The sequence below is a fragment of the Diplotaxodon limnothrissa genome, linkage group LG18 (assembly GCF_057381915.1).
Source record: "Diplotaxodon limnothrissa isolate DT_005_m linkage group LG18, D_limnothrissa_male_GT1.1, whole genome shotgun sequence".
In the NCBI taxonomy this organism is placed as follows: domain Eukaryota; kingdom Metazoa; phylum Chordata; class Actinopteri; order Cichliformes; family Cichlidae; genus Diplotaxodon; species Diplotaxodon limnothrissa.
In genome coordinates, this window is record NC_140613.1 from 7,916,441 (window position 1) to 7,944,281 (window position 27,841).

The following is a 27,841-nucleotide window of genomic DNA, read 5'->3' on the forward strand; positions in this document are numbered from 1 at the left end:
AGAGCCACTTAGCATTATTAGATTATTGATATATTCTAAGTTATTTATTCACTGTGTGTTAAAGCTATGTTTAATCATATCCAAGGGCTATAAATTTATCACAGTTATTAAAAGAAACTTAAGTAAAAGTAACAAAGATAAATTAGTGGAATGACTGAAAAGAAGGTTTTCAAAAGAAATGAAATGCAAAGTTTTTTCTAGCCTCTAATTAACAAGAAATATTGTGGCATTTTTAATAATGTATCTTCAATAAAAAAAATTCTGTGTTTACAGAAAAAAAATTCTATTTGGCTTCAAAAAGTTTTTTCACCATTACTCTAAGTATGTGTTGTTCTGTATCCTCTGAATACTTCAACTTTTCTTGTTTTCTAAGTTTCACGCTTCATTATGTCGCGTCGTGTTCTTGGTTTTTATTATTTTTACAACCAAGATGTTAGCACATCAATTATCACCCTTCTTGATATTGTAACATTTTGTTGTGTGTGTGTGTTTTTTAAATACACCATGGCGCCTAAAGCCTGCCAGCTATTGTTTCCCTCGCTCATGTTTTTAATTTTCACCTCTGTAATCAACCTCGACAACCATCCATTTCACGCGTTCCTCAAGCCAGAAAACATACTGTGATAACAATTTAGTTGGCTCTACTTTTCGCTTTGCAGATTTCACAGATTAACTGAATGAATTAAAGTGATAGCAAGCCCACATCACACAACTTAGTTTTCAGCCATGCGTGTAACTTTTGCAGCTTCACATTTCAAAACACAGATTTTTTCTCTGAATAAACGTCAAGTATCTCACAGTTTCTTTAGTGGATATATCCGCTGTTTGCATTGAAAACAAAAATTACCACATGTCACTTCTGCTTTCACAGCTTAACTACTTTAGTCATGCTGACAGTTAAATGTGTAGAGTATACAAACCTTTTGGGGAAAAGGCTGTTTTATACATCTGTTTTTAAAAACAAATACAAGGTGGTGAATTTTCTTGTAAGTTATCTTGTTACAAAGTAGTTGCATTCAGCCTTTTTTACATGTCAGCAAGTGATACACTTGCATTTTTGTGTTACCCTCGTAAGATTGTGTGTAATGCATACATTTAAAACACATCATTTCTTATTGGCTAGTAAAATGTGAGGGCTATATTCCTTAACAGTGAAAGAACAATCACAGTTTGAGCTGGTCAAGTCAGGTGCATGATTATAGTTGAGCTTATGTCTCGATCTGATTGCTCCCTTCCTTTACAGCACTGACTTCTGAACATAAAGTCCTGAGTTCTCTACTGATGTTTTCGTTCATTTTCAGCCTCTGATGTGGTTAGCTTTGATGGTGGCAGCAGCGGTCTGTTGTACTGGTTGACTTCTGGGCTTAAGCGGACATCCAGAGATGTTGTCACTCTGAAGTTTAAAGCCCTGAGGAATTCTGGGACACTGCTGCAGGCAGAGGGACAGGAAGGACTCAGCCTCAGTCTGGAGTTAGAGAGAGGAAAGCTACTACTGCTGCTGAGACAAGGTAAACACACAGATCTATTAACTGATATCAAGAACATTTACATCCGTTAATAATATACTTGGGTATGGCTGAGATTTCAGTATGAATGCTATTTTCATCAGCTGAAAAGTTGATAGAAAATAATACTGTAAAGTCTTTAAAATAAGAAGCACGTTGAGATAAGTTGTTAACCAGAGCTACAGAAATATAACTGAATTGGAAGTATCAAAACCAAGAACACCTTTATTATATGAAAAGTTTACTGCCTTATATTGTTATGTTTCACATTTAAATTTCTTTAAATTTAAAATATGTTCCAATCTGACAGCTTATGTCTAAACAACGATTTAATAAGATAGAAAGTATTTTTATATTTGTAAGTCACTTGTTTGTGTTAGTGCAGAACATCTGTTTAAAGGTTGAGGACAATATAAAAACCACTAAAATTACTAAGATTGGCTTTCGGTGGATCAGATCGATGGCATGTATACTGGCACCTGATTGGTTTAAATCTTGGCTCCAAATTCTGCTTTTGCGTCTCTGTCTAGTTACAGCCATGATGGATGGCTCCCGTTCAGTGTAGCATGTGTTAGGGCTGGACTGTGCGAGAGTTGATGCACGGCGTGTGTGTGTGTGTGTGTGTGTGTGTGTGTGTGTGTGTGTGTGTGTGTGTGTGTGTGTGTGTGTGTGTGTGTGTGTGTGTGTGTGTGTGTGTGTGTGTGTGTGTGTAAATGGGGTTAAAGCAGAGTTTGTCTGGCTGCCATGCTGAATCATCACCATATGGCACATCTCTCATCGGGAAGCCCATCTGGTTGCTGAAGTACGTTATCCATCTATCAGTCTTCTGTCTCTTGCTCCATTTCACGAACCTCTGAACATCTTTCCCTTTTCCATTAGCAGCTAAATACACCTTTGTGTCCATGAGCTTATCCTTAAATATGTCAGCGCTTTTTTTAACAGACAAAAGGAATAACCTTGCAGCCAATTAAATTAAAAACTAGCATAATTTCAAAACCGTGTACTCAAATTTCTTGCATACACAAGTGTAATCCATTGTGATAGGACAGTAATTCTCACTCTCACCTATTGGCAATTTAGAATCATCAGTTAACCTAACCCTACTAAGTGCATGTCTTTGGACTATGAGTTAAAAACAAACAAGAGTACTCAGAGAGAAACCACACAAACACAGAGAAACACCCCAGCCAGGTGGATTCAAACTTGCTGTGAGACAAGAGTTTTAACCACTGCACCACCATGCTGCCTGGTGGGTGTTTGCAGTCCTTTAATTATCTAAGGTAATAAAGTAGACGTGTGATGGACTTTCCTCACTGGGGTGTTAATGACAGGTCCTGGGAGAACACCAAGCTATATAAAGTTATCCAGCCCCTCCACCTGGGCTCCATTTTTGCTATGACGATGGAAGCGTTTCTCCTGTTTCCTGATATTTCTCACAATGATCACCTCGGCCTACAGGTGTTCAGCTCAAGATTGTTCTTCTTACACCAGTTTGACCTGCTCCCCTCAGGCAGGAGGCTCCGGTCCATTCGCACCAGAACCTCTCGCCACAAGAACAGTTTCTTCCCCTCTGCTGTTGGACACATGAACAATAACCACATGACTGTCCCCGCCACTAACACATGACCCTACGCTGTGTCACTGCATCATTTCATGTCTGGCACTGATCACCACCTGCACTCATGTATATATCTTTCTACGTAGCACTCATAATTCTTATTCTCATGTATATATGTTTGGCACTGATCACCACCTGCACTCATGTATATATCTTTCTACGTAGCACTCATAATTCTTATTCTCATGTATATATCTCATGTATATCTCATGCACATATCTTTCTTTCTACATAGCACTTTAATTCTTATTGTCTGCACTGAAGCACCGCAGCAATTTCCTAATGTTGTAAACCTCAACATCTGGCAATAAACCCATTCTGATTCTGATTCTGATTCTGAGAAAGGCAGGTGGTTGATCTCATCCCACTAGGCAGATTCATCATTACTTGAGATCACAGCCAAGTATGCTGTCAGCATACTTAAGTAACAGCCGACACAGGAAACAGCAACACTGTTCTGGAAAACAGAATTGAAATTTCTGTCATAACCAGTGTTGGTCAGTTACTTGAAAATAGTAATTAGTTACTAATTACTGATTACTTCTCCAAGAAAGTAATCCTGTTACTTTACTGATTACTTATTTTCAAAAGTAATTACTTTATGACTTAGTTACTTTTTAAAAACATGATACACAACCTGAATACTTAATAAAGCAATAGATCCTTCACCCCATCCTATTTTTTCTGCATATTTCATGATTTAAAATGATATGATGATAAAATTGAATTAATCAAAAAGTCTGTTTTTTAAAAACAGACTTTTTATCTCTTAAACAGACTTAAAAACATTTAATCAAAATACTACTAATATTCTAGATATTAGGCCATATTTACCTAAAAAATACTAAAGAAACAGATTTCCCCAGATTCTCTCCCACTTTACTCAGATCAAAGTCAAAGTCAAAGTCAACTTTATTTGTCGATTCTTCCACATGTACAGGACATACGGAGAATAGAAATTGCGTTACTCTTCAATCCCTAGATAAATAGCAAATGAACATTTAAATATATTTAAATATAAAAGTGATTTAAAAAAAATGCAAGTAAAATAATTAAAAAGTAAAAATTTAAATAAATACAATTTTACATATAACAAGGAAGCTATACAATATACAATATAATGGGTAAGTGACATTGAGTGTAAACCAGGCAGAGTAGTGCAAATAGGCAAATAGTGCAAATGGAGATTTAGTAGTGTACGGTAAGAGAAAGTGTAACAACAAAGTCTTATGAGGTAATGGCAGTCCAATGCTCCACAAAGTGACTGGTAACTGGTGCAGGCCAGTGAGTGAGTCAGAGAGTGTGTGTGTTTGTGTGTGTGTGACAGAGTTCAGTGAGACCGTGGAGGAGAGAGGGGAGAGGGGGCAGAATCGGGAGGGAGTTAAGCTTCCTGACAGCCTGATGGATGAAGCTGTCCTTCAGCCTGCTGGTCCTGGCCTGGAGACTCCGCAGTCTCCTCCCCGACGGCAGCAGCTTGAAGAAGCTTTGCATTGGGTGTGTGGGATCAGCCGCTATGCAAAGGGCTTTTTTAGTGAGACGGGTGCTGTAAATGTCCTGGAGGGAGGGGAGAGAGACACCAATGATCCTCTCTGCAGCTCTCACTATGCGTTGGAGGGTCCTATGACAGGACGCATTGCAGGCTCCAAACCACACAGTGATGCAGCTCGACAGGATGCTCTCGATGGTGCCTCTGTAGAAAGTGTACATGATGGGGGCTGGTGCTCCTGCTCTTCTTAGTTTGCGGAGAAAGAAGAGACGCTGCTGTGATTTCTTGGCCAGTGCTGTGGTGTTGTACGTCCAGGAGAGATCCTCTGTGATGTGCACACCCAAGAACTTGGTGCTGCTCACTCTCTCCACAGACGCTCCGTCAATGGTCAGAGGAGCATGTTGGGTGTGCATTCTCCTGAAGTCCACAACAATCTCCTTCGTCTTCTCCACATTCAGAGAGAGATTGTTGTCAGCACACCACGTGGCCAGGCGTCTCACCTCACTTCTGTAGTCGGTCTCATCCCTGTTGCTAATGAGACCCACCACCGTTGTGTCGTCCGCAAACTTGATGAAGAGGTTGGAGCTGTATGATGGAGTGCAGTCATGGGTCAGCAGAGTGAAGAGGAGGGGGCTCAGCACACATCCCTGCGGGGCCCCCGCAGGGATGTGATCAGCTTGTTGTTGTGTTTGTGACAGTCCAAACATTTGCCAAATGGGAAGTACTCTCTGGCAGGCCAGCGATGCAACTGCAACACTGATAACAAGGTTGAACGGTGTTTCCCTTGTCTCTTCTTCACAGTTTTAATTTTCATCTATAAATACCATACCGATATACGGAGATGTTTTCAGCCTCTAGTTATAAATACAGTCTAGGAGTCCGTTTACAGGCATTTGAAAGATTATTTTAACATTTGTGACTGCTGTTCACGATTTATTATTACTGCTGCTTTATATTTATCTACTATAAACCTGTAAATACCATATAAAGATGTGGCTTTGACTGAACTCAGTTCAGTCTTTGTCTCTTACTTTTGTCAGTTTAGGAAAACAAACATAGTGATTGTTCTTTTTTCAAGCTCCAGTACATGATGTGAGCTGTAAGACATCTTTTTAACATGTTTGGATACTTGTTAATCCCTTTAACGCAGAAGGACAGATTCACAGAAACTCCAAAATACTGCCAGCAGATGACGTTAGAATATGTATGGACCATTTGCACCCTGTAATGACTGGCCAAGTCCTCTCGACTCACTTTTAAACCCCATGAGAGTTTCCTAATACCTTACCAGGCTGATAACTATTTGGTATCCCAAAGTTTGCAAAATATGTTTCGAGTCAAATACATTGACAGCTGCTCCTGAAGAAAAACATCTTCCTGCATAATAAGGTACAGTCAACAACACATCATATAGACTTAGTCTGCAGCAAGTGTTCAGCAAATGCTGTGAAAAAGAGGTAAACACATCCTGTCTGACCCTCTTAGTCATTAATAAAATATGCCATAGTCATTTTTTTCAGTTATTTATCCAAAGATTTTCCTTGCTCTTATTCATCACCACAGCCTGATTTTCTGGGCTTCATGTTGATATGTCACACAATAAAACATAATGCGTATAGTGACGTTTACTTTTTTTTTTAAGACTCCATGACCTTTCTTCTTTGCCTCCATCACCCTACCCTTTGAATTTTTTATATCTGGTGACCTGGTCCTTGTTAATATTTGCTGTGTGCATTCTTGCTCCCATCAGGAAGTAACCTATTGATTTCTGATGACCCCTGCATCACAGTTTAAATAAAAATAGCATAGAATTTTGCAGCATGATTTTTCTTACTTTCTTCAAAAATTCAACGCATTGGTAGTCATCATCTACTTGTGCATTCTTTTTGCTGCTTTAGAAAAAATATATCTTATTTTGTTCCCCCTCATGAGCTCTGTACTGCTAAAAAAGGGAGAGGAGATAAGGATGGGATGGGAGTCACAGTGAAAAGGGAAGAAAAAGTAACAAATAATGGAAGAGAGGGCAAGACTGTATTTATTAAAATTCCTTTATTTTCTCTTTGTTTGCCCTTTCGTCTTTCATAGTGATGCCAGTTTTCTCTTGTTATTCAAGCTTCAATCAAATCATCTGTCACACTCTATCATAAGGTCCTCTTCCTCTCCTTCTTGCTGCTCACAACATAATAAGGGCTGCATTAATCAATGCCTATAAAGAGAACCTATTTGTCTTTAAGCCGTGCCATCCTTCCTCTTATATTGATTGAGCTTAGGGCTGGGCGATATGACCCAAAATTCATATCTCGATATTTTTTAGCTGGATGGCGATATAAGATATATATCTCGATTTTTTTTTTTAAAGCCATAAGTTAAGAACAAAAAGAGAGTTCTTAGTCACACTGTGTCCCAGATGTCACACGGGCACTTTTATTTACATACAGCGTAGACGTACATGAAGAAATTACTCAAAAATAAATTATCAGCATTTATTAAATAATCATGGTCCATAAATAAAAGAAAACAATGTTGTTTTTGTGCATAACAAAAAGCTCACAATTGTGCAGTCAAAATGTAAACTAATAGACGCTGAGCATAATAACAAAGAGACAGATTTCACAGCTGCATCACGTCTCTAAACAGGTGCCATTTGTGGTCCTTATACACACACAGTACGTATCACTCCGCGAGGCTCCTCCCCGGTAGCCGTAATCCTCCGACATCAAGCCGTGCAGCTCCGTAGCTTAGCAAAGTCATATTAAAACATTTTTTGACAGATTGCTGAGCGCTGTGTACCACATAAAATCGGTTCGCGGTCAGTAAGCACAACCAGAATTCATACATAAGGCGCACTGTCGAGTTTTGAGAAAATGAAAGGATTTTAGGCCGTGCAGCCCCTCCGGGCTGCATGTCGTTAGCGCGGTTAGCTCGTTAACACGTTGACGCCGTCCAGCCCCACGCACGGGGCCATCCGCGGTAACTCGCTAACGGAGATTTTCCGCTTTCATCTTGTCATTGCCTGCAGGTGAAGCTATGGGGGAGGCGAGGCCGAGTAACGTTGCGTAGAGACAAAAGTGGACGAAAGCGAGGCAAACCTGCGGCTCCACAAGTATAATTATAACGTAACATAGACTATATCGATATAAACGATATTGCCACATCTTATATCTCGTATGAAAATATATCGATATTTTTAAAAAACTCGATATATCGCCCAGCCCTAATTGAGCTGTCTCTTTCTATTTGTCCAGACTGTAATAAAAAGACTCATTCCAATAGTTGCATTAACAGGACAGACAAAGCATCAGAGCTTGTCTTCTTTTTTTCTCCAAACTTTGTGTTTCTCTCTCTGAAGTTGGAATTGTCTGTCTCTAAACTGTTTCTTATACATTTTTAATGACTGACCGTGTTCAGCTCTTTCTAATGTTTCTCCTCTCAGCAGAAAGTTTCTCTCGCAGTTCTTTGGGGGATGCAAAAAATCTATCCACTAATTAAGACCTGGTGGTGCTCTTCTATGATTAATTTATTTCTCACCATGTTTCCACTGTGGTTTTTTAGATTAGGCATTATTATGAGTTTGGCATTAGACGCTAGTATGCAGATATATTCAGGAGACATCATGGAGAATAGAGGTTCATACAGACCTTTGTATGAACCTCTCAGTGGGATCCTGAGTAAAACGGTCAAATCAGAAATAATCCTTGTCCTCCTAAGTGCTGTTTTGTTTTCCTTGACCCCTTTTACAGGCAGGACTTCATCCACTGAACCCCAGCGCCTTGTTTCCCTTGGCAGCCTGTTGGATGATCAGCACTGGCATCATGTAGCAGTGGAGCGGCGTGGCTCTCACCTAAACCTCACTGTGGATAAACACACAGAGAGGGTTCAAATCCCTGCAGAATTCAGCCACTGGAGCATTGAACAGGTATTTTCAAATACAGAAAGGGTTAAATTTAGCTTCTACCTTTTGTGCAAACAAAAGTGCAGAAGATGAGTTGCAGATATTATGTTTCCTTCTTTTAAAATAATCAGTTTATTTGTGTATCATTGTTTTCATACAGCTGAGTTTGGGGGCAGTTCAGAGTGAAGTCTCTCAGAAACCAGTAACCTCCAAGAAGAACTTCAACGGGTGCCTGGAAAATCTGCTGTATAATGGCCACAACCTGATAGAACTAGCTAAAAACAAAAAACAACAAGTTACTATTTCGGTAAGTAATTTTAACCTGTGTAACACAATTTAAACACAACCTGACTTTTTTAATGATTTGGGGGGTTTTTTCTCCTTCATCAGATGGTTCAGTGAAAACTGTATTTTGTTTTTAAGAAAAGGACTTTAAGAAAGGGGGAAAAAACTGAAAACATGCATGTTGGCTTCTCCCCATAAAAGCAAGGAATAGGTTTTTATAATAAAAACATTTGAAGAGCCCATGGTAGAGTGTGCATTGTGTAGTAAATCAAAAAAGGTGCTCACCTGCAGAAAAACTGTAATGAAAGAAAAGGAAATGTAAAAAATGTTGTCCCCCAAAAAACATTTCGGGCTCTTGTTTTTCACCAATTTCATACAGGCACACTGCAGACTGGGGCCTGCAAGATTTGCATGTATGTTAAATGATCCTTTAAGGCACTGCAGTGTTTGTGTTTATACATCATGTAGTGAACACCAGGTTTCTGTTTTTGAGGCCATTTTAGTGGCTTTATTCAACTGTAGAGACAAATATCAAAGATAAAAGTAAGGACATTACGTCAACAGTTCTACCAACCAAACTGAAGACTTAGAGTGTTAAGAGCATTTGCATCAGTCTGCACCATAACCAGCTGACATTAGTCCAAGTCTTTAACAGTGAGCTATGCATAGAACTATGGACCCTGCATGACAGCTCCCTTCCCAGCAGCTGTGGCTTTCACAGGTTCAGCCCACTAGTGTTGCTTCTGCCAGCCAAGTAAGAATTAGAGCACACCTGAAAAAAAGCTACCCTTGACCTAATTTTGTCTTTCTTTAAACTATGAATAATTTAAACCTGCTGAAATGTTTAAAGAAATAGAATCGTTTTATTATCTTTTTAATACATTGATATAATCACATTTCATTGAAACTAAGGTGAAAAGTGTCAGTTATGCGATGTGTCTGCTATCATGTCATTATGACCATCCAAATACCATTTTACTGTTTATTTTCAAAGTGTGTTCAGCAGATTCATTTCTGCTGTTAAAATGATGAAAGGCTTTATACACAGCTCTCTTAAGGTCGTACCACAACATTTTAGTCAGGTTGAGGTCATTGTGTTCTCAGGTTCATTTTCTTGGTGCATGACCAGAAAGCAGAGTTCATGGTTGACTTTATGATCCAACAAGCCCAAATCATCACCTCCACCAACATGCTTGACAGGTGGTATGAGGTGTTTGTGCTAATATGCTTTGTTGTGTCTTTGCAAAATGTGCATTATGGCCACACATCTCCCCTTTGGTCCCCTTCGATGATGATTAATTAATTCATTAATTTGATTAGGCTGCAATCTATGGTTATGGAACTTCTAACGACATATTCCTGCATTTTGCATTTTTGTTAAATAAATACTGTCATGTTGCAATATGCGGGGCACTCTTCATCTGAGGTTGTCTTCACGTGATTTTGAGACTTACAAAGGATTAGTAGTTTAGCAGATTTTTAAAATTATGTCCTGATATGTAAACCTTTAAAATTAAAAAGGGTTTACTTTCTTTTTGAATTGAATTTGAATTTGAATTTTTTTTTTCCATAACTGTAAATTTAGGTTATCCTTAAATTTTCAAGCTTTGTAAGCTGTGCTGGTTGAACTATATGCTTGTGCTGCTCTTAAGGACCTACTAAGCTGGTTAATGAAGCCAAGACAAAGCAGTGTTGTGTGGTTAGACTCACTTATGCCTCGTCATTGTGGGAGTTATGGCCTTTAGAGTTTTTTGCATTTGCAATGAGTGGATCAAGCTCATCTGGGAGCTGTGAAGCGCTTGTGATGAAGTAATATGTGCTCTCTCATTACAGTATAGGGCCAAACAGCAGAAAGAAACATGAATTCTTGGTAAACAGGTTCAAAGATTTACACGCATGGCTGAAGATTTGAGTGGTCCTGCAGCTCTTAAGGTACTAACTGCAAAGCTGTGGTCTAATCTGCTACAGGCACTAAATGGGTCTTCTTACAGCTCTTTGCGGAGACAATAATAAGAAGAAAATAAGAGTGTAAATGGAGGAAGAATGGTGTGCCGATGCTGAAGGCTTTTGAGGGTTTTTAAGGTAACTTTACTTTGTGTTGTGCAGCAGCAAAGCCCACTCCAACATGAATAATTGTACATCACTTTAACTGCACCACAAAGGGCTTTTAGATGTCATCTGTGTTTCCAGAGCAATGTAAAGATAGCAGACTGAAATTCCCAGCAGAGAGTCAGGACTATAATAAATTACTGCCGCAGCTTTAGCGGTGAACCCCGCGTCATTACCACTACTCAAAACAATGGACTGTAACAGAGATGTCAGATATTGCAGTACTGGCCATGCTCTATGCTCTCTTCATTTTATTTCCATTTTTTTTTAATCTCTTTTACCTCCACACTAGGTGACTTTGGCATTTTAGAGTTTGCTTTTCTAATCTTATCCTAAGCTCTGCTGTTATCATTATGGTAATACCAATGTCCTCTTTAAGGAGACTTGCTGATGAGATCACGGAGACATGAGGTCAGATCAGCACGCCCTCTGTAGCTGATTAATATTCATGTTTTATGTTGTTTTATCTCTATAGTATCTTTTTTTCTGTCACACCTCCTCTTTCTCTCCACTCTGCGTGTTTCCCTCTCAGGGCAATGTCACCTTTTCGTGTGCTGAGCCAGTTTCTGTTGCGGTGACGTTCACTGGGCCTGAGAGCTTCCTTCAGTTACCGGGGACTACAATGTCTTCATCAGGGGGCGTATCTATAGGCTTTCAGTTCAGGACTTGGAATAAGAAGGGGCTTCTGCTTAGTTTTGAACTCCCTCAACAAGGAGGCGTGGCCTGGTTGTACCTGAGTGAGGCCAGACTCCAACTACAGATCCATAAAAGCGGCAGGGCGCTGCTGGAGCTCAGTGCAGGTCAGTCTAAAGCAAATCCCAAGCACCTTCAGATCCACAGATCAACTGTAAAGTTGCTAGAACCGATCACACGAATGTCAAATCATTATCTTTCCACACTCACTGCACTTTGAAGAGCAGTGAGCTATGACTTCTGTCCATCTAATTTCAAGTATTTAGACTTAAACTTCATATCAGTAAAAAGACATGAAATGACCAGATACCTTGAAGAATAATAATCCCTACCCAGTTCTAGCACAATAAATATAACAATCATTGTTTTTCACACTGATTTATTTATTTATTTTGTTATATCCTGTAACAATGGTAGGTAATTGTGATCAGTGGGCGATGCATGGCTGGCATGTAGTTTCTAGGGTTACAGTGACAAATGTGCAGTGTGATCAACACAAGGACACAACTGTAGCAGAACGTCTCCAGACACTGCTTAGCTGTATTTATCTTGTTCATTACTAGTCACACAAAACAAGTTACAGGGAAAAAGGAAACAATGTGAACAGAAGGTGAGTCGCATTGATCAGACGTCAGTGTTGATATACAAATGTTTGCTGTTTTAATTTAGGTTTTGGAAAAGCAATTAAGACAGACAAAAGTATCCTTCAACAGCCTGACCTATTAATGGCACATGGAGAAAAAAGATCATCTCAGTTCATGTAGAAACATAAGCCAATCTTTTTCTGACAAATATTTTTGCATTTCATGCTTTGAAATGTTTAGATGTAATATTTATGCTCTGCATTGTCCTAATTTTTAAACCTCTGGTCACTCAGCAATGTTACAAACAGCAAATGGCATTGTAGGATGATTAGGATGTCTTCTTGAGCAAAGAAGTGCAAGTAAGGAAAACAGTGGAGATAATGAGATATTGATTTATTCCCTTAACTCCTAATAACATACAGATCCACAGGGCTGGCACAGTGCCGTCTGTACTTGATACAAGTCGATCACTCAGAGGATGTAGGAAGTGGGAAGCTCACTTGCTGCAATCAATGTGTTAGATACGGCCCTTCCCCTCTGTGGCACATGTGAAGTGATGAGCAAGGAAACAATCAGTTTATAACATTATGTTTTATAAAAAGAAATGATTTACAAGCTGTTTCCAAGAAGAAAAGTGGTATATATCTAAATTAGGTGTATTTGTGTAGTAGACGGTGTATGATAGGATATATAATTTGGTCATTGCTACCCACGCTTGGTTTCCATGTGGGGGAAAAAAGTGTTCCCAACATCTGTCGAAGGTTTTAATGGCTCGATGTGCAACCATGGCACATGGGAAAGATTTTATTTTCAGCGGTGTGTTAATGGATGTTTGCTTTCCAGGTGCTTCTCTGAATGACGGTCAGTGGCATTCAGTGGAGCTGAATTCCAGACAAGGTCGTCTAACCATCACAGTGGATAAAGAGGAAAGAGACAGCTCTCAAGCCAGCCCATCGTTTCCTGTCACTGTAGAAAGTCACCTCTTCTTCGGCGGTAAGACACAGTTCAGCTGTGTCATTCCATGCAATTATACCCACTCAAGCATCAGTGAGCATAAAATGTAGAAACTTTGTAATAAACCAAAAAATATATAGAATTCTCTGTCCACAGTGCATTAGTTAGTCAGTTACAGTCACAGTTTGCATCACAATACAGCAATGTTTTAGGGGGGTTTTCCACATACAATACACATCTCAGTTCATCTCTACAAATCTGTTGTATTTGTTTTTTGGTGCACTTTTATTTTATTAACTCTTGCCATCTGCTGTGATTCTCTTCTGTTCAGGTTGTCCTGTTGAAGATGGCAGTCAGAAGTGCAGAAACCTGTTTAGTGTCTTCCAGGGCTGCATGCGTTTGTTTACTGTGGACAATCAAAACCTGGACCTGATTAAGGTGCAGGAAAAGCAACTTGGAAACTACAGCAACCTGCAGATTGACATTTGTGGAATCATTGACAGGTCAGTTTTCAAAAACTCTGCTTTTGTTAAGGCACATTAGTGTTTTCTCTTAGCTCTGACGCAGCCCTCTGATATTTAGCAGAGATATGAAAAATGATAATCTGGAAATATTTATGTCAGAGTGCAGTCTGTTACAAGTACAGCAGTTATTCATAGAATAAATCATCGTGAAGCTTTGGTGTACAAATTGCAAGCTGTCCAAAATTGCAGTGCTGACAGTGACATTTTCTGGTAGGAATAGGGACCAAAATGTTCTATTTCAAAATAATTCTGTCTGATTTTACCCCACAAAGATTGTTGTCCATTGCATCTTAACTGTGTTGCCTTCATAACCACTTTCCTGGCAAGAATATCAGGTAAAAGCCAACCATGGAAAGTTTTAGTAGTTTGGTAAAAATGTATTTTAAAAACATAATACTGTCTCCCCTTTTTTTTTTTTTTACAACCAATGTGGCATGACACATTGTTCTTTTAAATTCCACTTCAAAGTATTATGTACTTACATACTTGCATGATTAGAAGAAAAAATACTAAGACTGACTCAAACCTTTTCCTTAGCAGTTTGTTTAGCTGAGATAGGCTCAAAGAATTGGAATCTGTATTACTATAATATGGGTACCACTGGCCTATTTAAATCTTAGGAACACATTATGTTTTCTATACCACATATAAGTATAACTGCATGAGATTTTGTACTTATACCAGAGGTGTGATTTGAACCCTCAAGGTCTTATGTCAATTGCTTCTTGAGTCAGTTAAGTCTGTGAGGATTAAGTGATTAGGCCTTAGTGATTAGACTTTAGGTGGAGATGGGACTGGGCCAGTGTTTGGTTGGAATGTAGGAGCAACTGAGCAACACTGAGATTAAATAAATGCCAAGACAGATTGCACAAAGAATTGTGTGTTTTGTTAATGCATGATATGTTCACTTCTCTAAGAAGAAAAGTGGACAGTTATAAGCCTGATGTAATCTAAAACATGAATCAGAAACATGACTGTTGTAGGAGGGCATCCTAATCACTTGAAAAGCTCTTTCAATAGCATCTGATTTGTCTGAGAAGTGCTATGTAAACAAGGCCTAATTGATTGCATGTTGATTTGATTTATATCTGCCCCCAAAAAGCATCTATACCAATATAGCATTTAATGCATGCATATATATATATATATATATATATATATATATATATATATATATATATAGGCATACATACATAGACATACATAGATGATCAGCTATGTCATTAGTTTATTTCCTTCAAAGTAAAAAATCTAAATGAACATCTTCCACATGTGGTGATTCTGTAATTTTGCCAGAGGTTGTAAGACCACTTGTTTCATCTCTTTATAATTTAATTGAAAAAAAGCCCCCACTGAACTTCATACATGCTTTGTCAAGCAGAACTCTCTATTACAGTAACGTGACAGGACCATTTATCAAGTGGAACTTTAGTTTATGGCCTTTACTGTACCAGGCGTGAGACCGAGAGCCACAAGAAGAAACGTTCATAACAGTGCGATACCTAAATCACTTGGCCATCCTAGTGACAACAGGTGTCATCTGCTGAAAACGCAAACAGTTATAATAGTTTAGTGCAAGTAATGCAATATATAAAAGGCAAACAATTTAAGGCATTTACTTCATACAGCATAATAAGAATGTGATGGCATTTAGCAGGGTTGCAGCTGTTGTCACGAAACATAATAAGCAATTTCTTATTAAAAAAAGGGGGCTTGCTAAAGTCATATATTTATTAGGGGTGCAACGATACACAAAATTCACGGTTCGGTTCGGTTCGATACTTTGGTGTCACGGTTCGATATTTTTTCGATACAAAAAAATGTTCATGCATTTTTAATTTGTCATTTATTAAAATTATAAATATATATTTTAACTCAAAAGTACAGTTTTTAAATTTAACCCTAACCCTTGTGCGTGTTTTTTATTTTGACAGCGAATGCGCACCTGCGGACCACTTATGTGCAGCCCTGGTTATTTAGCTCGTCATATTGCAGCCACAGAAATTCTTTTGTCCATGAAACCATAAAGCTGCACTTTCTTTTTGCCTTATAGTCTGATTTGTCATAACTTCTCCGTTTTGTGGTAAGCTTTTCTTTGGCTGTCACTTCTTCACCCTGACCTGTCTTATTTGGCTCAGCAGAACTAAAATATATATCTGTCTGTGAAGGTTCTCAGTCATCCAGGTCATCGTAATCAAATATAAATCCTGCTGCTTTTACACACGGACTCACATTAGCTCAGCGATTCTCTGCGCAATCAACCTCTCACATGTTTAAGCTGCGGGAGATTTCACTTGTCATGTTTGCATAGTAAGCTAACAATTAATAAGACGATGTCAGAGGAATTGGTGCGCAAATTATCATCACTCACAGATCAGTGCTGTCTATACACAGTTCGCGCGATTGCAAAGTGAAAGCAAAAAAACAAGCGCAAATTCAAATGCGATTTCAATATGTCACATATTGACAGTGGCTCACCGATGCCAATGACATAATTACCCAGCTACATTTCTGAAAGAATGCAAAAGCATTGACATATATTTTTCCTACAATAGCCCGACGGGCAGGGCAGAGATAGATTTTGGTACCCCGACTGAAAAAAATCGCTAGCTCCTGGACGTTGGGCTAGCGATATTGCAAGCCCTGTATCTGATTGAGGAATCACTCATCTTTGGAAAAGAGAGTTTATTACAGAGAAATGTCTCTTTCCAAAATAAAAGCTATACTATCCGCTTCTTCTGGGCTATATTCTCAGCAGCATATTAAACAGCTGTCTAAATGACTCGGCTAAAGTTAGTAGCATGCTTGTTGTTTTTGTCTTTGCACTAGGATGATGTCGGCGTAAATGTGCAGTCATATTCATTGTGTTCCCACTAGTGCTTTCAGGTTAATCTCGTTGAAATGACCTTAACGCCACAACACGGCAAATCTCCATTAACGAGCTACCGCCGATCGCCCGTGCATGGGGCTAGACGGCCAACACGTTAACGAGCTAACTGCGCTAACACACTAGTTCCCACCCATGTAATTAAGCATTGCATGGCACATCCAACATACTGTTTTACTTTAGTCCATGACTGCTTACCTTCAGGGTCATACGTCACATGAAAACCAAAATAATTCCAAACGCCAGATCTGAATGAGGGTGGGGGAGGTCCATGTTGTAAGGAGAGCTTAACTTCTGTCTCGCTAGCTTGCCCTGCGCTCTTCCTTCTGACGATGCTGTCTGTGTTGAGCGCTCAGTGAATCTGCGTTCGACTACTCCGCCTAGGCTGCACTGTCGACCCTAGGCGGAGTAGTCAAACGCAGATTCACTGAGCGCTCAACACAGACAGCATAGTCAGAAGGAAAGTTGATAAAATAAATTACAAATTTTGTATTGTTCGATACATATGCGTACCGAACCGAAAGCACTGTATCGAACGGTTCAATATCGATACGAATATCGTTGCACCCCTAATATTTATATTATAATTATAGATTACGTAGACGGAAAGCTAAAAAAAAAAGTTTCCAGTCATGTTGTGTCAAATAAGAAACACAATGGTGTGGAAGACTGTTTTTTAGATATATTTTTAATATTTTTATTGTTTTTTTATTGCTTAGAAAGAGACATTTCTCCATTCAGAAGTCATACAAGCAAACCCAAGCAAGCACTCACACTCACACAGTTATTAAGAGGAAATGATCGGTGGAAACCAGTGATGTAAAATAGGTGCTGTGACATTTTTTTTCCTTGCCAATATAATTTTTTTTCTTGAGCTTTAAACTAATTTAGGCAGTGGACCAATCAAGTTCAATATATGACCAACAGCTTGCTGATAGCACATCCAGTACACATCCATTATTAGATCCATCTAACCAGTCAATTATGACACCCCAGCGATAATATCTACTTTACAGAAACTCCTCATGTGAAAAAGTTCTTTTTTAATCAAGGTCACGCCTAAAGCTGTTTTTAGTGAACTATATTACATATAAAACTGTTTAGAGATTAAAATTCAGTAGTGTACCTATAAGTGAATTTTTACATTTGAAATTAGCATGCTGTTAACGCCATCGGTTATGGAATGCATTATTGTTCTTCTGTCCAGAATAGGTTGTTTCTGACTTTCTTCCCACTTTTAGTTTATTGATCCTTGCTTGAGCCATGCAATTAATGCAGTGCGGGTAAAAATGTCGAGTTACATGAACTACATGTCATTTGCATCATCTCAGGGAAGATGTAAAAGCTTCTGACACTGACTCCAAGAAAATGGCCCCAAAATTGAAATTAGCAAATAATTTGCATGTTAACATTACCTGTTAACCAGTTTCACATGCTATCTAGGATATCTTATTGTGGGTACACAACAATAAGATATCCTTTGATTTCCTAAGATATGTTGAAATTTTCCTTTGAGTTCAATATGAATGGGAGCAATAAAAACAGATAATTTCCATTCAGTTTAAGCTGCTTGTAATTAAAACAATGCTGATGAGAACACTGAGAATGAACTAACATTAAGGAAGAATAATGAGCTAAAAGATGCCATAAATTTCTGCAGCGCTGAGATGAACTACCAGAATCAGAATATTTATTACCTATTACGAGGCTAATGCAACTTTGAATTAAACTGAAAAGAACTGAACCGAGAGCTATTTTGCACCTCATGATACATATTTTCAATAATTGATGGAAAGATGATACAATTACGTGCAAGCATGTGCTTTATGTCATCAGTGACAGTTTAGATTCAGAGTTGGGGCCTCGGAGGAGGAGAGACTCAGATGAGGGAGGGAAGGAGGGAAAGCAGAACCACTCATTTATTGTTTTGTTGGCACACCAAATAGCAGTACAATTAATGAGACAATTACAACAATTATAAAAGCCTCTAGGGAACAGGAACAAACACACACACGCTCACACACACAGAAGCACAAACACTCCTCCTGCAAATACAGTGAACTGAATGTAAAGCTTGCCCACAAATATTGTACAAACCACACACCCTTGCCAGATAAGGAGCGTCTGCTTGGATGATTTTAATTAAATGTTGTGCTGTTCCTGTATTATTGTTATTATTATTATTATCATTATTATTCAGTAGAATACAGTTCTTCCACAGATCTGACTGCTCACTGGAACAAAACTATAAACAAAATCTGTTTTCCAATAAAGACAGGAGAAAATAATCAACCATATGTTCCCTCACTGTAATCCTGCTGATTGAATTTTGGCCTCGTGGGATATATCGTACTGTAAAGTCAGGTGGAAAATGGACTCGGCAACACGGCTTTAATGTGGTGGTCATACTTCAGAGCAGGTTATTACTGTATACTCTTTGTGTTATTGTATGTGTGTGCGTTTTGGTGTCAAAAGCAAACAGCTCTGCCAGCAGCAAAGCTGTTTGCTGTGGCTAATAATACTATTTTAAGGAAGGTGTGAGGAAGTGCTTTATTAATAGTACAAAGGAACGAAAGCCCATAAAGAGCTCAACATCAACTGAAGACCTTTTTTAAACTCAGGCCAGCCAGAAGAAGCAATCTCTGCCATGTGTCCTGGGTCCACCCTGGGGCCTCCTCCCGGTGGGACATGCCTGGAGCACCTCACCCAGGAGGCATCCAGGAGGCATTCTAGCCAGGTGCCAGAATCAGCTCAGCTGGCTCCGTTTGAATGTGGAGGAGTAGGGGCTTTACTCCAAGTCCCTCATGTGTGACTGAAGTTCTCACCCAATCTCTAAGGGAGAGGCCTTTAGAGAAAGTTAATTTCTTGTTTCCACAGTCTTATTTTTTCAGTCACTACACAGACGTCATGACCAGGTGAGGTGAGGGTAAGGACATGGACTGGTAAAATGACAGCTTTGCTTTTATGCTCAGCTTTCTGTTCATCACAACAGACCAGTACAGCATTGGCATCACTGGATATGCAGCCCAATCTGTCTGTAAATGCCCTGCTCCCAATATCTTTCTTCAATGAGGGCAACTCATCCCTGTCCCAGAGTGGGCACTCCACCCTTTTCAGGCTGAGAACCAAGGCCTCAGACTCAGAGATACTTGGAGATACCTCTTATACCTGCCGCTTCACACTCAGCTGTGAACTGCTTCAGTGCATACTAGAGGTCACCAGCTGATGAAGCCAACAGAATCACATCATCCACAAAAAGCAGAGATGAGATTCTGAGGCCACAAAAGACAAAGGGTTTTCAGTAAATTCTTCTTTTCCTCATTATAAGTGAAAATACTTGGATTGAGTGAAAAATAATCCCTGTCTTTAGTAAATAGGCATTTTACTGAGTACTGGCAAAACATATTTTGGGCCAGACTAAAAACAAGAATTGGTTGAAACACATTTTAAAGTTTTTATTGACCGCCAATAAAAACACAGTCTGAGAAAAGATGGGAATCTCTGTGGAGTTTGGTTTTGGTATGTTAAAATGGTCATGTGGCTCACGAGGCTCTGTGAGGTAGTGGGCTCCTGGACCCTGATTTACTGAGTAAAGACAATCCCTGAATGCCTTAGGGCTAAGTATGAATGCAGAGGATGGAAGTGTTTTATATAAGGTTGTTTGCAGTCTGTAGACAACTTTGTTGGTCATCTATCTGCAATTATCTGTCTGTGACAGTGCATTTCAGTGTAGAAAGTGTTTGCCAGAGGCTGTTATGTCATAATATATGTGCAGGGCAGGCATGTGCCTGTGTGCACTGGGGGAGTAGAGGATGTTTTGTGTCTGCATTCTTTTTCTGTTCTTTGAAGAGTGCCAAATGATGCTTGGGATATTTCAGTTAGGAAGGGTAGAAGTTAAATTGTGCTTTCTTTCTTCCTGTACTTTTTCCATTTCATCTAAGTCTTCATCTCTGTCACCACCTTCATGATCATCATGTTTAATCCCACATCTTCAAAAATAAACTTCATTAACAAAAATTTCCAAGACAAAATGGCAGTATGCAGAAATCTGCATCTACATGTCTTTAGTTATATGAAAAACCCGCCCCTTGTTCCAACATTTCTGTCATTCTATCTATATTGTTGCATACATGGACCCCTGACCCCTGAGAGCTTATTTGTTCTACTCAAAGTTGTGTACGTGATGTCTTTATATATTATCCCAGTCAGAGTGGAGCTGAGTGTTTATTAGAAAAAAAAGAAAAAACTAACACAACTGAGAGAATATTTTTCCTTTTGAGTGATTTGTGCAATTATTATAATTGTGCAAATCCACATACCATACCATACCATCGTTATTTATAAAGCACTTTAACATAAAACCAGAGTTCACAAGTGCTGTACATATGGAAATAGCATAAGCAAAGTAAAAATAAAAATAAAAAAATAAATAAATAACTAAACTAAAATAAAACATGTTAAAACAAAATTGAGTCAACCCCCTTAAACAAAGGCTTCAGCGAATAAATATGTTTTAAGAAGAGTTTTAAACTCAGAAAGAGAAGAGGCCTGTCTAACGTGCAAGCGCAGATCTTTCCACAACTTTGGAGCAGCCACAGCAAAAGCACGATAAAGCAAAACATTAAAGACCTGACCAGGCTTGGTTATTTATCTTTCTTTTAAAGGCTGAACACTTTTTTTCTTTTTCATTTTGTTGTTTTTATGCTTAAATTTTTTTTAAACAAAATTTGTTAGCATTTCTCACACCCACCTCACACAGGTATGCTTGCTTGCTCTGCTCTGTAGATCTGCTGCAACCTGGAGGGCCCCTCCAACCAGAAGCTGCCTCAGATGGTGCTGAGCTCACATATGCACATTAACAGCTGCAGTTCAAGATGGTGGAGTTGAATCCCTTGGGACAATTGAGATTTTATGTAGTTACAATATTTATTTTGGGGTTTCTTTTATTATAAAAAAAAAATAGCAAGTGTATGCATGTATGTATGCACACACTTGTACAATCACCCTCTGTCCAAAGTCATTTCTGTGGGCAGCACTCACCTCTCTCCAGCTACCACCTACATTTCCTCCAGAAGAACACTAAGGTGTTTCTCAAGCCAGCTGTGAAACTCTTCAGCAAAGATGCATCCAAAAGGGATCCTAGTTAAATGCTCAAACCACCTCATTTGGCTCCATTTAATGTAATGCAGCATGTATTCGGATCCTAAGGATCAGACTACATGAACCCCTGACACTGTGAGCTTATTTGTTCCACCCAAAGTTGTGGCCATACTGTAGGTAAGGGAAGGAATGTGTATGGGCCAGCTATGCCTTAATGATTACCTCTTTACCACAGTATAGCAGTATAGTGTCTGCATCGCTGGACTTACTATAGTCTTGTCAACACATGTTTAGTAACCAAATCACAAAAATCTGTCTGAAAGAAAAGTATCTGCTTTTCGACTTTTTGGGAGGAAATGTTTTCCCAGCCTTGACTTATTTTTGCAAAATTAAGGATGCAGATTGAATTAAAGGATTTTTGGCAGTTATGGCTCAAGAGATAGAGCTTGTTTTCTTCTAATTGGAAGGTCAGAGAGAGAGTTGACTCCTGGCTCATCCATCCTGCATGCATACTATCCTCAGTCAAAACACTGCACCCCAAATTGCACTGATGCATACAAGGGTGTGTTAATTGGTGAATATAGCTTGAAGGGTAAAGTGCTTTGAATGTTATATGTTACTAGAAAAGGTCTATATAACTGTCAGTTCCTATAAAACCAGTTGTAACCTATGGAAAGAAATATTAAACTCAGTTGCGCATGCTTTCTCTCAGAAGGAAAGTATGTGAAAAGCAAAGAAATTATATTTTGTCTTTTACTAAATGAGCTTTCAGCTGAATTGTTTCGCAATGTTACAAAAGATGTTGTACACCGGATTATTTTTCCCCCACTTCATCAGCCTCCCACAATAAGTTACCCAAATTGAAAATAGAACCTCCTGCAAATATTCGAAGTGAAATATTTTCTGCATTTTTTTCCTGACCCTCCTACACACATTTGACCATGAAGTGAGTGACATGTATGAGTAAACATTTGAAATGCTTTCTGTCCATTTAACAAAAGAGCTTTATATAACAGAGTCATTGTGAAAATAATTTCAAGTGCTTTGAGAGTACACTGAGTATACTGAGAGTTTGAAAGCATTTTGGCCAATCATAATTATCTAGTATCATCTGCACCATTAAGTAATTCCAAAAGGTCAAAGAGTTGATCCTGGCAGTCGGTTTTCCCGTCAAAGTGTTCATAAATAGCTCGAGTCTGCTCGCTCATTGTACGATAAGTGACTCGGCTAAAACATAAAAGATGCTTCAGCAGCTGTTTCAAACAAAACAAAGTTGGATGCGCTTGACAATAACAGATGAAAGGTATGTTTTGGCATCAACTGCTTTTGTCCCATTTGAAAGGTTTTTAGCAGTTAAAATTGGTTCCTAGTGTTCAAGCTGCCAAAAAACAAATGGATGTTTTCAAATCTGCTGTCACAGTATGTATGTATATATAACAATGTATACATTTTTTTTTTTTTTTTGCTTTGTGACCTTAGAGACGTTCAACTGTCTCCCACACAAACATCCAGCAGGGTGCCATTTCATAATCTTCTCGACTTTTCTCTCCCTCGGTGTGTTTCAGGTGTTCTCCCAGTCCTTGTGAACACGGCGGTCCCTGCAGTCAGTCCTGGACTGTCTTTCACTGCAACTGCTCTGACAGTGGCTACAGTGGAGCGACCTGCCACAGCTGTGAGTCACCTTTCAAGCAGATTTAAGTCATAACAGCCACAAATAGAATTTGTAAAATTTAAAAGAATAGCTGTATAAATCTTTATTTTACAGCATTCATTTTTGATTCAAAACTGTATCTCGGGTAAATCTATGTATGAGACAAAGGTCTCACTTATAGCTTGTCCTGAAAACCATACTCCAGTATGCCATCCATGTATAGATGGATAGGGAAAACCTATCCAGGATCCTGTCCCAGCAACAGGCTGCTAGTCTGTTGCATGAATAAAATACATAAAAATGCATACATTCATGCCTGCAGTCAACTTAGAATCACCAGTTAACCTAATGAGCATGTTTTGTATGCTGTGGAAGGAATACAATCAGAGAACTCACAGGCACAAGGAGAACATGGACACACAAGAAAAAGGACACGTGGGACCTTTGGCAATAGTAACCACTCTACCCGGTGCCATCCAGTACTCCCCTGCTGAGGAATTTAACTAGCTTCCCTGCTTTCTTTGTGTTTAATTCACCTCAACAGATAATAACCATAAGAAACCAATAAACCTATTAAAAGTAAACATGGCTTCAGGATTTAGTCATCATATTTATGCTTCGCTACTGTACATATCCTTTTAGTTTTTAATCGCACTGTGAACTTCTGACTTGATGCGTAGTTTTCACCTTCTAAAATGAGTCTTTTGCTTTTCTAAATAAAGTTATTCAAAAATACATGTTACTCATCAGAAGACGTGAGTGTGTGCATCCTTGAGACTGAACAAATGTGATTAATGCTTTTATCCATCATAACCACTTTTTTTTTTTACCTGTTCCTAATCCGACACTGTTTTAGTTTCCTTTCATCTTGTTGCATTACCTATACCTTATCATGTAATACAATTTGTGGGAGTCTTGGCCAAAGGTGAAAAACAAGGTCCAAACTTTCAGTCTGAGACGTGAAGCACATCCTTTTAGGCTAGTGTTAAACTAGTTATTAAGCAAAATGTCCTAATGTTTTGGACTCTTTGATTGTGTAAAATATGGCAGGTGATTTATTATTATATATTTACATGTTTGAAATAAAACAAAAAAACAACAAACAGAAGACAAAGTAAAAAAAATCAAGTTGTCACAAATCACAAATGTGACAACCCCGTTAACGCCGCCTTGACGTGGCATAATTAAACTCCCATTTCGTCAAAACCAAAAGCATTTTTCATATTAATTAAAAGACAGTGCGATAGTTTTGACAGATGAAACTTTGCTTTAATTAAATTAAGCTGGAAGAAAAATTGTAAGAGAAAAAGAACTTTAATTCCGATAATTAATTACCTTGTACATAATGTAACGGGATGACTTACAGTATAATAACTGAAAACTTGCAGGCAGTTCATTTTTCTTCCCTTTTTATTGTTTTATGACAGTATTATTTATTGAAAGACAGATCACCCTTAATAGTGTGTTGTGCTGCTTTCATCTACATAATAGTCTCATCTTGCTCCCCATCGTTCACGTGAGGGGTTTTAAAGCAGCATCGAATGACCTGTCGAGCTGGTAGCTCCAGCTCCAGTGTTTACAAAACTCGTGATTCTGAGGGTGCTACAATTACAGTGACATGGATTTTTCCCTTTGTTGGTGGTGGTGATGCAAATTGGTACTTGTGACAGAACAAAGAGTTTTTCTTTGGACAACTAAGCGGCGTTTTAGATTTAAGAGCTTCCTGGGATGCCTGTCCAGGAAACTTCTCACTTTTTCATGGTGCATGATTAAAAGGAAAGAGGGCGATGATGCTACACTGCCAAATACTGAATCAATACATACATTTATGTACATAAGGTGGTCCCTGCTTCTAGTTCTGTGTCAGTTATCTCAAGTTAGAGCCTCAAGACTTGTAAAGAGATTTTTGTGAAAGCCTTTTTTAATCCTGATAAATAAAAGTATTTTCTTTGAGTTGAGGAAAAGAGATAAACAGGTGAAGTGTTTAGATATGGGTGTTGCTTTATGGGCTCAAGCATAAAAAGAAGGAGACGGAGCAGAAGTTTATTTATTCACTGTGTATTCCCACTAGTCATTACCATCGTCTCCGGCTGGATATAACTTTAGTTCATGAGAACCTCTGATTATTTTCTTCACTCTGATCATATGACATTGATTCAGTGGCAATACGTACGTATGAAGCAGAACCCCAGAACAAATCCTCCATAGTTTTGATCTCCATCCCCTGGCAGCTCCCATGGGCCAGCATGTTGACGTTGTTGATCTCATCATTTTCCTTCCAGCTGTGTATGAACAGTCCTGTGAGGCATACAAACACAATGGCAACACATCGGGACATTTTTATATCGACGTGGACGGCAGCGGACCAATCAAACCGCAGCTGGTCTACTGCAACATGACAGGTGACACAACCACACTTACAGACCCCTTTACTACCATCAACAGTCAACATTTGCTTGTATTAACATTTACATAATTGCACATAAATAATGACACTCAACTGTTTTTAATGCACCTTATGCACCCCCTTGCCTTTTTTCTGATGTTTGTATTATTTCTGTTATGATACTACAGAACTTTTTCTTGTTCATTATTATATAGATATTCCAGTCAGTCTCTATCAGCACTTTTTCTGTCTAGACTCCTAGACTCTTCTCTATCCATCTATTGATATGGTTTAAATAACTTTAATTTAATTCCATGCTTTTTATTTTACAGAAAAACTTATTTAGTGATTTTTAGTGTAGAAGAAGGTGGAAACTGAACATTACAAACATATACGGCAAACAGCCAAGCTAGAATAGATGTTCACATTCATCTATATTAGCATTTGAGAAGTCAGACTCAAGTGCCGTGAGTGGGGTTTTGGCTTTCAGTGGGGCTGGGATTCCTCGTAACAGACACTGACTGCAGTTCCTAGTGTGAGATATATACAGGGAGTGCAGAATTATTAGGCAAGTTGTATTTTTGAGGAATAATTTTATTATTGAACAACAACCATGTTCTCAATGAACCCAAAAAACGCATTGATATCAAAGCTGAATGTGTTTGGAAGTAGTTTTTAGTTTGTTTTTAGTTTTAGCTATTTTAGGGGGATATCTGTGTGTGCAGGTGACTATTACTGTGCATAATTATTAGGCAACTTAACCTCTGGGTGGTCTTGGGTCGATTTGTGCCATTTTTCATTGTTCGTATACACGCCATTTGCACTGTGTTGAACGGAATATAGCCAACTTTTCCAAAAAAAAGTCTGGTTACATATATTTCAAAATTCCAGTCTGACTCCCTTAAATTAGCTTCAGTGGCTGAGCTACAGATAAACTTACACTATTGGTCCTAGTGGTCGATTTGTGCCCCATTGAAACCCATTATAAACGCTATTTCCCATTCCACGGTCATTACAACCAAATAATGGGCCATCTTCCGAATGTTGGTGGTACTCGGGAGTCCGGGCCTTGGAATTGTATCTTTTGGGAAATATTTGATTTCTTTGTTTTTTGGGGCTAAAAAAACAGTGCGGCCATGTGACGAAACCGGGATATAAAGGGTTAAAATCCGCGAAATGTAATTAAAACTTGATATGAATATTTCAAGGAGAAGTAGGTCTAAAAGATTGGCTAATTTAAAGTGGAAAAAAATATTAATATATAGATATTTTATGGCACTTTTCATGGCGTGGTCGATTTGTGGCTCTAAGCCCAATAGTGTATGCATTTTTCTAGGACCCCCCAGAGGTTAACAAAAAACAAATATATACCCATTTCAATTATTTATTTTTACCAGTGAAACCAATATAACATCTCCACATTCACAAATATACATCTCTGACATTCAAAAACAAAACAAAAACAAATCAGCGACCAATATAGCCACCTTTCTTTGCAAGGACACTCAAAAGCCTGCCATCCATGGATTCTGTCAGTGTTTTGATCTGTTCACCATCAACATTGCGTGCAGCAGCAACCACAGCCTCCCAGACACTGTTCAGAGAGGTGTACTGTTTTCCCTCCTTGTAAATCTCACATTTGATGATGGACCACAGGTTCTCAATGGGGTTCAGATCAGGTGAACAAGGTGGCCATGTCATTAGTTTTTCTTCTTTTATACCCTTTCCTGCCAGCCACGCTGTGGACGCGTGTGATGGAGCATTGTCCTGCATGAAAATCATGTTTTTCTTGAAGGATGCAGACTTCTTCCTGTACCACTGCTTGAAGAAGGTGTCTTCCAGAAACTGGCAGTAGGACTGGGAGTTGAGCTTGACTCCATCCTCAACCCGAAAAGGCCCCACAAGCTCATCTTTGATGATACCAGCCCAAACCAGTACTCCACCTCCACCTTGCTGGCGTCTGAGTCGGACTGGAGCTCTCTGCCCTTTACCAATCCAGCCACGGGCCCATCCATCTGGCCCATCAAGACTCACTCTCATTTCATCAGTCCATAAAACCTTAGAAAAATCAGTCTTGAGATATTTCTTGGCCCAGTCTTGACGTTTCAGCTTGTGTGTCTTGTTCAGTGGTGGTCGTCTTTCAGCCTTTCTTACCTTGGCCATGTCT

The 27,841-nt window shown here is 38.9% G+C and overlaps 1 protein-coding gene across 1 annotated transcript in view; it reads left to right on the plus strand.

Moving 5' to 3' along the window:
* Nucleotides 1-27,841, plus strand: part of LOC146613019 (contactin-associated protein-like 4) — a 145,445-nt gene that overhangs the window by 84,044 nt on the left and 33,560 nt on the right. Inside the window, exons 5-12 of the mRNA XM_085378639.1 lie at nucleotides 1,302-1,508; nucleotides 8,350-8,525; nucleotides 8,662-8,808; nucleotides 11,428-11,695; nucleotides 13,016-13,165; nucleotides 13,458-13,629; nucleotides 23,203-23,309; nucleotides 25,571-25,690. Of these exons, the coding sequence (XP_085234765.1) occupies nucleotides 1,302-1,508; nucleotides 8,350-8,525; nucleotides 8,662-8,808; nucleotides 11,428-11,695; nucleotides 13,016-13,165; nucleotides 13,458-13,629; nucleotides 23,203-23,309; nucleotides 25,571-25,690 (1,347 nt within the window). The remainder of the gene's footprint in view (nucleotides 1-1,301; nucleotides 1,509-8,349; nucleotides 8,526-8,661; nucleotides 8,809-11,427; nucleotides 11,696-13,015; nucleotides 13,166-13,457; nucleotides 13,630-23,202; nucleotides 23,310-25,570; nucleotides 25,691-27,841) is intronic.